This window comes from Ursus americanus, chromosome 3, assembly GCF_024610735.1.
Source record: "Ursus americanus isolate L20-20 chromosome 3, mUrsAme1.1.p, whole genome shotgun sequence".
Classification (NCBI taxonomy): Eukaryota; Metazoa; Chordata; class Mammalia; order Carnivora; family Ursidae; genus Ursus; species Ursus americanus.
In genome coordinates this window covers 22,666,575-22,681,149 of record NC_142129.1, presented here as the reverse complement: position 1 = coordinate 22,681,149, position 14,575 = coordinate 22,666,575, and the positions used below count along the sequence as shown (strand labels likewise).

Sequence of the window (14,575 nt, the reverse complement as noted above, 5' to 3'; positions counted from 1 at the left end):
ATTTGGTTGACGGAGGGAATAGAGGTAGAAAAGTGAGAAGAAACTTATTTGGAGAGTTTGGGGTGGGGAGGAAGGATGGAGCAATCATTTTGATTTGGCATATGTTGCATTTAAAATACAGATGAAAGATACCATTGGAGATTTAGGCAGCAAGTGTAACTTCTCATTTTATTGAGAAGTTTGGATTAAAAGGAAGACCAGGGCACCTGGGTGGTTCAGTCGGTTAAGTGTCTGCCTTCGTCTCAGGTCATGAACTCAGGGTCCTGAGATCTAGTCCCACTTGTTCTCTCTCTCTCTCTCTCTCAAATAAATAAATAATTTTTTTTCAAAAAAAAAAAAAAGGAAGACCAGAGGACAACGACTGGAGGTGGCTGACACCTAAGGGTTTATCAGAATCGACACCCTGACCTCAGAGGGCATATCGCTCCTGTATTTCATCAGCCTTTTATATGTTGGCATCACTCGTTGTTTCACTCCATAGCCCCTCTGTGACCACAGCTTCCTTTACTTTCACCTCTGCTGTTCACTCTTCTTCTTTTTTTATTTTTTATTTTTTTTAGAGGGGGAACGGCAGGAGAAGGAGAGAGAGAGAATCTTAAGCAGTCTCCACGCTTGTTGCGGGGCTCCAGCTCATGACCCCGAGATCATGACCTGAGCCACCCAGGCACCCCTGCTGTTCTCTCTTCTTATTATATCTGATCTCTACCCGCCCTGTGAGATCTCATCCTTAGACCCTTCTGCATTCACCGGGTCCAGCAGACCCCTTCTGTTTTCACCTGCCTTTCTTTCTAGTCTAGACATCCAGGTCAGGTATTTGAATTCTGCCTTCTCTGGCATCTGACAATACCTTTCCCCCTAGACATTACCTTCCTCTCCACTCCACATCCAAAGGATCATTCTCATGAAGGTCCTAAGGGGCGATGAACCAATAATCCTGATTTTAATATTTATAACCATCAGCTCTAGAAAAATTATCCTCTGCAATGGGACTTAACACTCAAAAAGTCTCTGGTCCTTTAAAGGGACCAAAGCAGGCATATCTCATTGGGCTTACTTTGTGCCTGAAATCCATGGTATTCTTACTGATAATACACTCTAGGAATGAGCTGAGGGTTAAAATAGATCAGACCACCTTTAGTCTTGTCTTATTTCCAAACTTCTGATGTATGCACAGAGGAGGGAGCTGGCACAGGAACCTAAAGAGGGGACAGCTTCTGAGGTCCCTTAAGATGATGGTGTTGGTGATACTGTGTTGGCATCCTGTCACTTCCCAAAACGAGGATGGTGAGTAAAAACCCGCTTTGGATAGAGACTTGGAGGCAGCACTAGTCTTGATTGGAAACCTTGGCTTCCTCTAAACCTACACTGTGGTAACTCCTGAGTAGCCTCAGGGAAGTGGCTCCTTTACAATTGGCACCTATGTTGTTTCTGCAGCTGAAGGCTCTTGGACCTTCATGTGTATAGCACAGGGAGCCAGCAGAGGGGGTTGTGGTCCCAGGACTTTCTTTAGAGCTTCTAATTTCTGATTTTTCCAGATCTTCCCTGGCACCATCCGAATCAAATCTTCCTTGTAATAAGAATTTAACTTGAGATATGCCTGAGTTTGGTGCCAGACCCCTGGTGTGAGCAGATGGGGAAGTTCTGCATTGCTGTTTAAACTTGAAAGCCATAAGGAACTCTTGATTTCAAGGAAACGCCTGTTTACTGTGCCGATCCAAATCAAGCAACTCTTGAGAAATGGGAGTGCCTTCTTGACCTCGATCCTTATTGATCTTGGTATCAGCACCTCCAGTGACGTGTCCTGAGGGGCAGGAGAAAATTAACAAGTGCCTTACACACCGGGAAAGAGAGGAAGCCTGACTGTTGCTGCAGAAAGTCCCCACTGGGGAGGCCGGGGTTGCGTGTTTGGGTAGCATTAAACAGTGAGTGTCCTGTGGGAAGTTCAGTGCTTGGGTGCAGAACCTTGCATCAGCTCTGATTCTCAATCAAAAGCAGAAGGTTTGAAGCGGGCCAGTAAGGGACTTGTCAGGCAGTTGACTAATGATCTTAATTTGAATAGAAAGCCTCTGTGAAAGGGGATGCAGCTTCTGCTAGATATTGTAAATTTCTGAATCACTAGGTTTGGTTCTGCTTTGGGGCACTCAAAAACCCCTGGCATTTCCAAACCAGCTTTCCTTTTTGCTTCAGGACATAGATTACCCAAGCCTGCACTATGGAGAAGTGGGACGGTAATGAGGGCACCTCAGCTTTTCACGTGCCTGAGTGGATGGTGAGTCCTTTGGTCACTTTGCTTTTCCTTCTGTTTCTTGGTAATGAGGCAGCCATTTCTCACAGGTGACAGGGATCACCTGTGACAAGTCCTTACCAAGACCTGTGGTTGGGAGAAGAGTTATTCCTCTAAATTTCTGATGTGTTCTGTGTCCTGGATCACCCCTATTTCTTTTTTTTTTTTTTTTAAGATTTTATTTATTTATTTATTTGACAGATAGGCAGCCAGCGAGAGAAGGAACACAAGCAGGGGGAGTGGGAGAGGAAGAAGCAGGCTCCCAGCGGAGGAGCCTGATGTGGGGCTTGATCCCAGGACTCTGGGATCACACCCTGGGCCGAAGGCAGACGCCCAACGACTGAGCCACCCAGGCGCCCCCACCCCTATTTCTTAATTGCAAGTGAAGCTGAGAAAGTTCCGAGAGCTGCGTGGCCAGAGTCAGCTTATTGCCTGGCTGTCTGTGCTGGGCTGGAGTTCCCCTACTGCTGCTGGTGTACTGCATGGGTTGTGTTCTCCTGTGATTGCTTTGCGCTCTGTTTGCAAGCTGATGCTTCGTTTCTTTCTCATGGGGTTAAAGAGAAAGAGAAGCGTGTGGGGGGAAACAGAATTTGTGGAAATGGTGGTCTCTCAAGTCTTTGAAGAGATGTAAGATATTTCTTGCCTATCTGCCCATTTTTTCCCTCCAGTCAAAACATTTCCCCAGATATTCTTTATATATATTATTTCTAAAGGGCAGGAAGTATAGCTGTCTTGGTACTGTTCTTCAAAATGTCATATTTGCCTGATAGATATTTTTAATATAATTTAAATATAAGGACTTATTTGTTGATAAGAACTAGCACATAAAACCTAGTATTTTAGATCCTTGATTTAAAAACAGCAGCTATCCTCATGTTCCTGTCTGGTCTCTTCTAGTTTAGCCTGATTTCTTATAGTCTATACCAGCCTTATGAATATATATATATATATATATATATATATATATATATATATATATATATATTCATATATTTTTTTTTCCCTATGGAAAACTGGTTAGACTATTATATACAACATATTCCAAGTTCTTTTCAGTGTTTATGGAATTATAGACTTAAATAACCATCTATAATGAGATTGAGTATATAGTAGGCCTGGCAAAGGCCCAGCTGAAGAGGCCACATTTCAACTCTCACTGTCACAACTATTGTTTATTATTTCTGTTGGGGTTATAGCTGTTGTTGTTCTTGTCTCAGAACCTTGTGCTCAGTTTTAAAATGTTTGATGGAAAGAAATCCTATCCATTCACAGCCTTATTTCAAATAATGTAGTGTTTTAAAATTGATAGGAAAGGATAATAATTCTAGTTGGATTTTAAGTTTGTTTTTGACTCTCCAGCCACTCACTAATAAACAAGAAGGGGGAGCAAGAATTTTGGTTTTCTTAGGGGAGGGACCACGTTAAGATAGTAAACTTTGGTGTTTCTTCTTCTTCTTCTTCTTCTTCTTCTTCTTCTTCTTCTTCTTCTTCTTCTTCTTCTTCTTCAACTGTGGTACATTGATAAAGGAATATTACAGAAGAATTCCAGAGAACATGAGTGTGTCACCTCAGAATCAATAAAAGATTTATGGTAACTCTTACTCGTGTAATAGTCCTCACTGTTCTGTCTGCTCAGCACGTGCTCTCCAGAGGCACTCCTACGGAACCTTTACTATTTCTTTTTATTTATGGGAACAAGGAAACTGTCCTACAAGAGTTAGTGACTATTGCTTAAGGGATATGATCTAGGACTTCCCAGCTTTTAGAAAGCATTCTTTAATAAAGCACACTCTGCTTTGTTTCCATTATGGCATTCTCACTTAGAGATTTCTTTGCCCTTCTCTCTCAAAAACCGGGAAAATACTTTTAATCAGCAAAAATTTTTTAACAACAGCAAGAAAGAGTAGGGCGGGGCTTGTCTTCAATAACTCAGTTTTTCCATCTGTCTTTTCCTTGCCAAAAATTAACCTCCTGAGGCTTTTTGTCAGATACCACGTAAGTCGTTAATATCTGACCTGGTCTAGAAGGGCTTCATTAGGCTGCTGCTGGTATCCACTTACCCAGCAAAGTGAGCCATCAAGCACCCTCTAGTGTATATTGCCTATAGACTTTACCTATGAAATAGTAGAGTGCCTTTTAATCCCCCAAGAGAAAACTCTGGAACCATCTCCCATGTTGGGGGCCAAAATTTCAATTTAAGGTTTTAACCAAATGTTTGACTCATGTTCCAGTTTATACATTAATGTAATTAAATTTCCACTGAGACTGCCCTTGCCTCCAAAGGAAACATTACAGGGCTCCCAAACCTTCTTTCAGAAGGAAAATTTAGCAGAGGAGGTGCATTATAACATGTCCCTCTTTGTTAACAATCAACAGCAATAAAGGGATTTGCATACCCTTAGAGAATAGGACTCAGACCACACACAGCAGCTGACAGTACTCGTATCTCTGATCCCAGCAGGGAAATAAGCCAGGACAAAGTTTGAAGACTCCCCATCTTGAAAATTGATAAGGTAGACCTTCAAGTTAACATTCCATCAGTCCCTGGAAAACTTCTGGAGCCTCTGCTCCTTAGCTGTTTTCATGTGAAGGATTTTTAAGCCTTGCTCAGGAATTTTACAGTGAAAAGGTTGGGGAACATATCCTTTTAAAAGACTGTCCTTTTTAATATTTTGACTTCCCTTGAGAAATCTTTAGTCTCTCCTGCTGGGTGAAATACCTCCTCTTCTGTGCATGGAGAGCAGCAGTAACCTTTTTTTAAAGTTTTTGCATTTTGATGCTTCCTCCTCCCATCCAAGCTGTCTGTAGTACTTGGTACTTTTCCATAGGAAATCTGATTGACTTTCCTGAGTACCCAGCCAGCTAGTTACCCAATTTTCTTTTGGCTAGAAATAATCTCTTTTATAGGTGAAGAATCTTTTCAGGCAACTCATTTAGCTTGGAAGAGAGAGATGTGTCTAAGAATGCTTGAGCCATGTCTACTTGGAAGTAAAAGAAAAATCTTTAAGGTATCTGGTAAATGGTGGTAGAGGTAGCTTGACTGTAACTCTGGGTCTGGATTGATACTTAAAAGCAGAGACCCATTTGAGAAACTGATGAAAACTAAGGGCCCTCTACCCAGGAAAATAGACACATATGCAGAATTTTGTGTTCTGTGTTGGGGGCCAGGTCTAGACATCCGTGGACTCCAGGTGAAAACTTTGACCTAAAAGAATAGAAATGTTCCTATTTTATACTTATGTATCATTACATAGTCTCCAAAACCCTCTTATATACATCATTTTTTAAAATTTTCTCAGCGCGCATTTGAGATAGGCAAAGGAGCTATTATTGTTCCCATTTTACAAATGAGGATTACCGGTGTTAAGTGCTGAAATGTTAAGAAATGGAGAGGGAGAGAGAGAAAACCACTGGTGATTATCCTGTGTAATACGACTTTATGTACTTGAAAAGGAATTGTTTTCTCTTGGCCTGATCCTCTTCAGGGTAAATAGATCTTCTGTCCTCCCCATGAGTCCTATTTTTCTTAATGTATTAACTCTGTTCTTAACAGCCTTAAATTGTGAAAATCAGATTTGGACCTTTATATCCTGTGTTGGGTATAAAGAAAGGATCGCCTCATTCTATTCTCCGACCTTTCAAATAACCTTTTCTTTTCTGCCTATGAATATGCCTCCATGGTTGTAGGCACAGACAGAATGAAGTGGTTGGCCAAGGAGAGAATCAGGAGCATTAGGGCTGCATTATTCATGCTCGGAGTTGAGTGTTAGAGCAGTGGTTCCCTGAAGCGTAGTCCCCAACCAACGGCATTAAATCACCTGGGAGCTTGTTGGAAATGCAAAATCTTTGGCCCCACCAAGATTTACTAAATCAGAAACTCTGGGGATGGGGCTTAGTGCCGCCTTTTAGCAAGCCCTGTGGATGATTTTGATGTACGTAGAGTTTGAGAACTACTTTGTTAGATAAACTTGTTAAGTAGTAAGGCTTTTCCTGTCAGTGATAGTGTCCTTAAATGTCTTCTAGTTGGATTTGGCATAGATCTGCAGCTCCCTCTGGCTCAGGTCTAGTCAGTTAAGCCTTGGACCAACAAGTTCCCTTTCACCTGAGTGAGGAAAACCCAGAAGCAGCTGAGAGTGTACTAGGAGGCGCAGTTTAGTGATTGACTCTGCAAGCAGAAAAAGACTGGTCTGTCTTATTTCGTGAAATTACAAGTAAGAGATCAGGATTGTCATGGGTGATAGTGAATCATATTTGAGTTCAGTTAATTTCTTTTTTTTTAATTTTTTTTAAAAAAGATTTTATTTATTTATTTGACAGAGATAGAGACAGCCAGCGAGAGAGGGAACACAGGCAGGGGGAGTGGGAGAGGAAGAAGCAGGCTCATAGCGGAGGAGCCTGATGTGGGGCTCGATCCCATAACGCCGGGATCACGCCCTGAGCCGAAGGCAGACGCTTAACCGCTGTGCCACCCAGGCGCCCCTGAGTTCAGTTAATTTCTGTTTCGATTTTTGGTAGTGACATTGGGCAAAGTTGCTACATAAAGAGCTGTTAGAGTAGCCATTCTATGTTAGATTAGCCAAATTCTATGAGTAGCCATTTCAGAATTGTTGGATCAGAGCCCCAAGATCATCGGGCTGATATCATTTCTAAGACCCAATCTAATAAAAAAATAAATTTAAAATGTAATTTTATTTATTTTTATTTATCTTTTTTTTAAAGATTTTTGTTTATTTCTATGACAGAAGGAGAGAGAGAGGGAGAGCGCACGCACAAGCAGGGGGAGCTGGAGAGGAAGAAGCAGGCTCCCTGCTGAGCAGGGACACCCCCCCACCCCCCATGCCATCGCTGAGCGGGACCTGGGATCATGACCTGAGCCAAAGGCAGTCACTTAACCAACTGAGCCACCCAGGCGCCCCTATTTATTTTTTTTAAGCGTAATTTAAAATAAGTTTAAAGATAAATTAAGAGGAGTGGGGTGGGGCTAGTGTACCTAGGATTAGGACCAGGGGACTTTTTCATCTTCTGATTAATATCATAAGGTGTGGTGTGGTAGAAAGAACTTTGGCTCTGTGGTAAACACAGGCTCCTGTTCCAGTCCCATTGCTGACTTGCTGTGAGACCTCCAGCAAATCATTTGTTCTCTCAGGGCTGCCCTTCCCTAATTTGTCAGATGGGGATAATGATGCCTACTTTGTAAGATTGTTATACTGATTAATAGAAATAACATATATGCAGGGCTATATGTACATAGTAGGAACTTAATAAATATTAGCTCTCCTCCCTTTATTCCATCCTTTCAGAGATCTTTTCTCTCAAAATAAAGATTATCCTACAAAAATAATCTACCATTTTATGTTCTTTCTTGTGCTCAACAAGCAGTCTCTTTTTTTAAAAGGAAGAATTCAAATCGCATTCCCACTCCTGTCTCTGTAACAGTTGAATGTAGCTTTCCTATTCACTTAGTCCTTTCCAGGAATCAACAAATAAATAATGTGATTCTTTGCCCTTTCATTTGACTCTTTATTTGATATGTAACAAGGTCATTGTGATTCTGAGGACTCTGAGGAAATAGGAAATGCTCCTTTGTAGTCAGACTTCCCAGGAAACGCACAGTTTTTGAAAAAAACAGAGTCACTCACCACCTAATCAGCAACAATCTTGAGATGGGACTAGGAGCCATATGTCAAAACCCATGTAAAAGATGGACAATTAAAAGTAAAGCAACAGGCTAAGTTGATTTCCTTGGTGACAGAGCTAAAACCAGCGTCCTCAGCCCGACGAACCCAAGGACACAGTGTGTGGAGTAGAGGCTGCCTCAGCGTTTGGCACCATTTTTTTTCTTACCTTCTTAATAAATTCCCTCATTGTGTTAGTGACTCTGTAGTTAATTTTTTTCTAATGAGACTAGGTTAACTAAAATCATCTGACACGGAAAAGGAGGAGGTAAGGTTAAAAAGAAACCTAATTAGCAAGTTAATTATAGCAGGCAAAAAAAGTGCACGCGTTATATAAATAAGCTATTGTTGTGCGCATGCAAGTTGGGCCTTGTCAAGGGACTTGTTAAGGTTTAGAGGTCAGAGGATCCGTGTAATTAGGTGTTTAGGGAAAAAAATAAATAAAAGCAAAACAGCTACCAGAATTAGGAATGGTTGATGAGCCACTAACAGAAATGCCTTATTAAACGGCTCTACTGCTAGAGGGGTTGTTGGAGCTGCTTCAGGGATTCCAGGGAAGGGCAGCACCCCCCCCCCCAAAAAAAAAAGCTAGCTGGAACCAGAGCCAACAGAATTGCTGATGAGGAAAGTTTAAAGGCCTAGCCACAAGGGTCCCTGGACCAGAGAGGTGGCAGTAGGGCTGGTAATGTCATTATGCTGGGCAACAAGAAGAAATACATTGTCAATGGCAACTCTGGGATTAAAGCCCAGGTGAGGCTAAGCTCTTACTTAACCAGGCTTGCTGCCGCGATAGCCATTATTGCAATAGGCCGGCTGCTTTCTCCCTCCTTTGCTGCTTTCATCCCTGCTTCTGGCATAAGGTGAGCTGCCCCTCTCCTAACACTCTCTTTCCCTCCCTCGCCTGTTGGAAGAAGGTATTTCTCTCTGAAATGGTAAAGGAGGGTTACCTTAAAGGACTCTGATTTCAGACAAGGTGGAAAAGATAGGGATAGAATGTACCAGAGTACCCCACCTGGGGTGGGTAGATGACTGTATTACGTGGTGAAGATTGTAATGACATTTAAGGAGAATTGAGAATTGGGCACCAGAGATGACCTACTTAAGCCCTGCGTTCTGGTTGTCAGTAAAAGATAAACATTTATTTCTTGGGAAAAGTGTATATAACTAATTCTATATAAGTGGTTAGTCTCTTTCTAATATTCTTCTGTCTTAAATTTGAGGTCAGTGTCTAGTGAGTAAACAAGACTTAGAACCGTATGTTTCTGAGTGGAGAAAGCCAGCATAGCCTCGTCTTCTTTAGTGCCAAAAGAGCTGGTGGGAGGAATCACTGTAAATGGAGAAGACTAGAGAGAGCTCAGTTTAGGGAAACTGGATTGAGAAGATGAGCAGCCAGATAGCTACACGGTTTAGTGTGATTGGGGTAAAGTGGTGTGCACCCACCCACTCCTGATCCCACACATCTAGAGAAGCAGAGTGGTCGGCCCCCTCTAGTGGTATGTGGGTGGGAGGGGGCATTGCTTATCTGAGGCAGAGTTTATCTGTTACTTTTTTTTCAAAGGAAGCAGTGACTCATCCTAGCTTTTGGAAAGTCAATTACTACTCCTTCTCCTAGATGGGCCTCTTAAAAAAAAAAAAATCATTGTCTTGAACGAGGGTGGTGAAATGAAAGCCAGAGTTTTCAGCTGGACTGCTTTCCCCCTCCCTATCTTCTCACCCACCTTCCCCTGCCCCGCTTTTTTTGCCCTGAAAATTCTTTTAACTTTAGATTTGGCTTATGCTTACCATATTTCCTTAATATTGAACCAAGTACAGACAGTGAAGCTAGAATAGGCTACTTCAGATTCGTTGTTTCAGCATGTGATTGCCGGAGCATGTAAGGGCGAATAAGACGCACAGCTCCTGCCTTTATGGAGGATACAGGTAGATACATTCAGTGTGGTAAGTGCTGTGCTAGGAGGAGTACATGGAAGTTCACGTATATCCCATGGGAGTGCATAGAAAGAGCACTGTATCTTTTTGAAATAAATTGCTACTTTAGCAAAATAGCCAATTTTGCCAATTTTTCACTTTGCAAAGAGCTTCTGATCCAAAGAATTTTCCTATTACTGAAAACAATTTGCAAACTCTAAGGTACTAACACAGGCTCCATTTGTTGTTATAGCTGTGAAAACGCTATGAATTCCCCTAAAAGGCATGCTAAGCTAATGCAGTTTGGCGTTAGTCTCCTCGTCTCAATATTCAAATGACTCAGTAGTTGCCTCTAACTGCAGGAAATAGAGCCGTCAGGTGCTGCTTTCTCTCTGGTGGGCTGTGTCTGTGTTCTGCCCACCAAGGAACCATCTTTTTATCATGAAAGGTAGTTGTCAGATCTTTGATCCTTCCTGCCTCCACGCCACCTTGGATCCAGAATAATCCAAGCAATTATACAAACATTCAATTAGAGAGAAAGAAAAAACGTTATTTGTTGAATAAATTATATAAGCTTTGATTTGTAAAGTGCTGGAACCTCCAACAGTAGGAGAAAGAGATAATACTATAAGAAAATCGTCGGATATTGGTCCAAAATGCAACCTCCAGAGTATTGCTGTCTATACATAGTCAGTCCAGTCCTCTATCTACTCCTTCTACATGAAAAATCATTCTCTCCAAAAAGTCTTAACATTCCAAACATGGGTTGGTACAATCAGACCAACTGCAAAGAAAGGTAAGATCCTGTAATGCAAGCCTTCAGCTGCTGTCTCAGAATGAAGGTTGTTTTCCTTCATATAACGAAAGTTCTTTTTCTTAGCAGATCCAATTTGCTGACCAGAAGCAAGAATTCAACAAACGTCCCACCAAAATTGGACGTCGCTCTCTGTCTCGTTCCATTTCTCAGTCATCTACTGACAGCTACAGCTCAGGTGAGTACTGAGCTGCTATGGACCCACCTGTGGAAGCTAACTAAGTGTGATCAGTAGCCCCTCCTGTCTATTTAAGCACCATCAAACCTGTGCTTTGAAATAGACATTTTGACTCTCGGTCGAAATTTAGACCAAAATTCTAGATGGAATCTTTGGATTCCTTGAGGACTCAAAGCGGAACCTAATAGAGATCTCTTCTTCCAATAAAGGCAGAAGAGGGTGACTAACAATCCTGATTTCTGATTTATTCAGAGGGTGGGCGTATGTAACTTATTGATGACCTTCACTGAACAGCATGTATAAAGACTTGTGTTGTTCTCCATTCTTTGAAAATAGAAGAGGAGTTCCCCATCCCTCCATTCAGAACTTGCAGATTAATGGGGAAACCTTAATTGCACCAAGAAACAATGAAAACGTTCAAGTGGGGCTTAGTTCCACAGAGCCCTTTGCTTTCTCTTCTAAGCTGTGACATTGCATTGCTTGTCACCCCTTCCTTCGTGTGCAGTGGCATTAATTCAAATCTGTGGGCTCTGGAGCTATCATTTCATGCCCGATGAGCTATTACCACGTGGAACCCCTTAAAGGCACTAGCCGTTTCTGCAGCGATGCCTGCTCTGTACCTGATCTAATATGGGGCTGTTTCATTTTGCTCTTGTGTTGGAATATAATAGGAAGCTGAATGTTCGCCCTAGTTCTCTCTTCACATTATAAATAGTAATATTCTTCAGAAATTTTTCATCGTGACCTGAAATTTTGTTTGTTCTTCTCACAAATAGGAAAGTAGTATTTGTTATATAAAGTTGTAGAAAGCTTGTTTGGGAAGCTGTAACTTTTAGGTTGGGTGGATTATTGTTTACACTTGTTACATTTCTCTTTTTACCCCCCCTTACCCCCAAAACAGAATGATGTAAATCCCTATGGACTTTTATGTAAAGATATGTGTAAAAACTGTGTACCTATCTTATTGTGCTGAAATAACCAGTGTTGAGAATTCATGAACCAGTTAATATAACTCTATAAGCCATAATAATTGTGAAAATGTGAATTATAAAATGGTGTGTAACCTTTTAGACTGTGAGTTTGTACATATTACTTAAAGATTGATACTAAACAGTAACATACTAAGTTTTAACGCCAGCTCAGTCTTCATCCTACACGCTAGATCTGCATTTCCAGTTGTGTTCCTGCAGAGAAAACCGATGCCTGCCTTCCTACTGAACCCTTATATGTAGGGAGGGTACTTATGAAATATTTATTTACCTCGAAAGTGTGACTGATGCCCTTGGTTTCTAAGTGAACGCGTATTTGCCTTCATTCGTGAGTGGTATTGACTGATGTCACCCTGGAAAACTTGGACCTTTTAGGTTGAACTACACGTAGTTGCAATTTTTATAGTAAAAAATTGTCACCCTTCTCTGTCCATTTAAGGATATTAAGTTCAAGAGCATGGAGCCAAACCATTCTGGAAATAGAAAATAACTTATGATCAATTATTCAGCTTCCCACTGGATGCTAGAATTACCTTGTTGGCATCCCTGACAAATGGCCATCTGGTTTCTTTGGGAACATTCTAGATGATAGGGTGATTCTTGCTTTATCTAGTTATTTAGCTCTGGTAAGCTCTCATATAAAATATTTTATTCTCAATAAAATCCCTGGAATTTAATGATTTTACATAGATATAAAAAAATCACCATTTTCAGGGCATCCCACTGTCCTGGTTATCCTCATCTGGGTATATTCCAGAGTAAGTGTCCTTTTAAAAATATGCCTATGGCTATAATATTCCATTTACAGTCTGAAATCATCTATAGGAAGTGTTATTTCCATAAACTCAGTGCTTTTAAAATGAAACCTAAATGATGTTTACTTCTCTCTTTTTTTAGATTTATTTTTTTATTTTAGAGAGAGAGAGAAAGGGAGTGGGGGTTGGGGGAAGGGCAGAGGGAGAGAAAGAATCTCAAGCAGACTCCCTGCTGAGCACAGAGCCTGATCCCTATGATCCCTACGACCCCAAGATCATGACCTGAGCCAAAATCAAGAGCCAGATGCTTAACCGGCTGAGCCACCCTGGCGCCCCGATGTTTGCTTCTTTTGCAGCTGTTTCATATACACCATTACCTCATCTTGTTTTTGTTTTTTGTTTTTCTCCCATGAACAATGGGCAAGCCCTGGAGTGGGAGTTAGGAGAGACCTACTTTCTGGGCTTTGATCCATGTATGATTTGTTTGTGTGATCTTGGAAAATTCTTGCAGCGTGTGATGTTCCTAGGAGAGAGTTACAATGAGAAGTTCACAGTGTTCACGATGAGAAGTTACATGAGGTGATACAGAAAATGCTCCATATCTAGTAAATGAAAAGCCAGGAATACGGAACTGACTTACAGCTCTCTAAATACAGGAAGATACGCAAATGCACGTCAATAAAAACTTGGAACCCATTTTCAGCATACATTACAGTAGCATTGGAGAGCCGCAAGACTGAGCCTTGGCTCTCCTCTCTATTTATACTCTCCCCACGAGAGTTCATGCAGCCTCATAGTTTTAAATACTGTGTATCGACATTTGAGCCTCAGGTTTTCTCTCTACCTCACATCTCTCCCCTACGCGTTAGAGCCATATATCCAACCGCCTGCTCAGTCCTTTCACTTGGATGTTTTATAGGCATCTCCCATGTCTTAAAAACTGAGCTCCTGGGCGCCTGGGTGGCGCAGTTGTTAAGCATCTGCCTTCGGCTCAGGGCGTGATCCCGGCGTTATGGGATCGAGTCCCACATCAGGCTCCTCCGCTGGGAGCCTGCTTCTTCCTCTCCCGCTCCCCCTGCTTGTGTTCCCTCTCTCGCTGGCTGTCTCTCTCTCTGTCAAATAAATAAATAAGATATTAAAAAAAAAAAAAAAACCTGAGCTCCTGTGTTCCGGGTTTGCCGCTCCTCAGTTATTCACAGCACTACAGCCAGATTCATTCTCTTGAAATAAGTCAGGTCACATCAGTTCTCCCCTCCAAACCCTCCAATGCTTCCCAATCTCACTCGGAGTAAAGTTCTTAAAACGGCCCACACAGCCCTATACCATCCCATTATGTTTCTAATCACATCGCCATGTTCCCAAACTTCCCTCCTCTTCAGCTAGACATTTCACTCCAGCCATACTAGCTTCCTTACTGCTGTTTTGTTATTTCAAAACATGCCAGGCACTCTCCTGCTTTAAGTTCTTTGCATTTGTTATTTCCTCTGCCTGGGGTGCTCTGAGATACCCTAGCTGGGTATCCTACCTCCTTCAGTTCTTAAGTACATTCTCATTGAGGCCTATCCTGGCTAGTCTCAAAATTGTACAAATACCCCACCCAACATTCCCTATCAAAGTCTCCTCCTTTATTTTTCTCCATGGCACTTATTATCATACAACATACTATGTATTTTACTAGTTTATTATTGTTCCTCCCCTTACTTGAATAAGAGATCCATGAGAACAGAGATTTGTCTGTTTTGTGCTGTTCTATTCCCAGCATTTAGAAATGCTTGACACGTAAGAGGTGCTTGATAAATAAACATTGGTGAAAGGTGTCCAGAGCCCTATATTTTATATTCTTGTTGAGGTCTCTGATATACTCTGTATGTGAATAGCTAGAAGAAGGTTTATGACATTTCAAAAAAAGGTACCTCCCTCTCCAGAGTGTTTGTTTTGCTGAAGTTACCTGGAGGTTTGGGCAGTCTGTGGC

The 14,575-nt window shown here is 41.6% G+C and overlaps 1 protein-coding gene across 5 annotated transcripts in view; it reads left to right on the top strand.

Annotated features, from left to right (window-relative positions):
- AHCYL2 (adenosylhomocysteinase like 2) overlaps positions 1 to 14,575 on the top strand; it is a 160,765-nt gene that overhangs the window by 106,927 nt on the left and 39,263 nt on the right. Inside the window, exons 1-2 of one of the 5 annotated variants that reach the window (XM_087860834.1) lie at positions 2,198 to 2,269; positions 10,751 to 10,859. In XM_087860834.1, coding sequence (XP_087716960.1) covers positions 2,213 to 2,269; positions 10,751 to 10,859 — 166 coding nt within the window. In that variant the 5' untranslated portion in view covers positions 2,198 to 2,212. Of the gene's footprint in view, positions 1 to 2,197; positions 2,270 to 8,338; positions 8,710 to 10,747; positions 10,860 to 14,575 lie in introns of those variants that run through there. The other 4 variants (XM_045792665.2, XM_045792664.2, XM_045792663.2 and 1 more) reach the window with 4 other exon arrangements.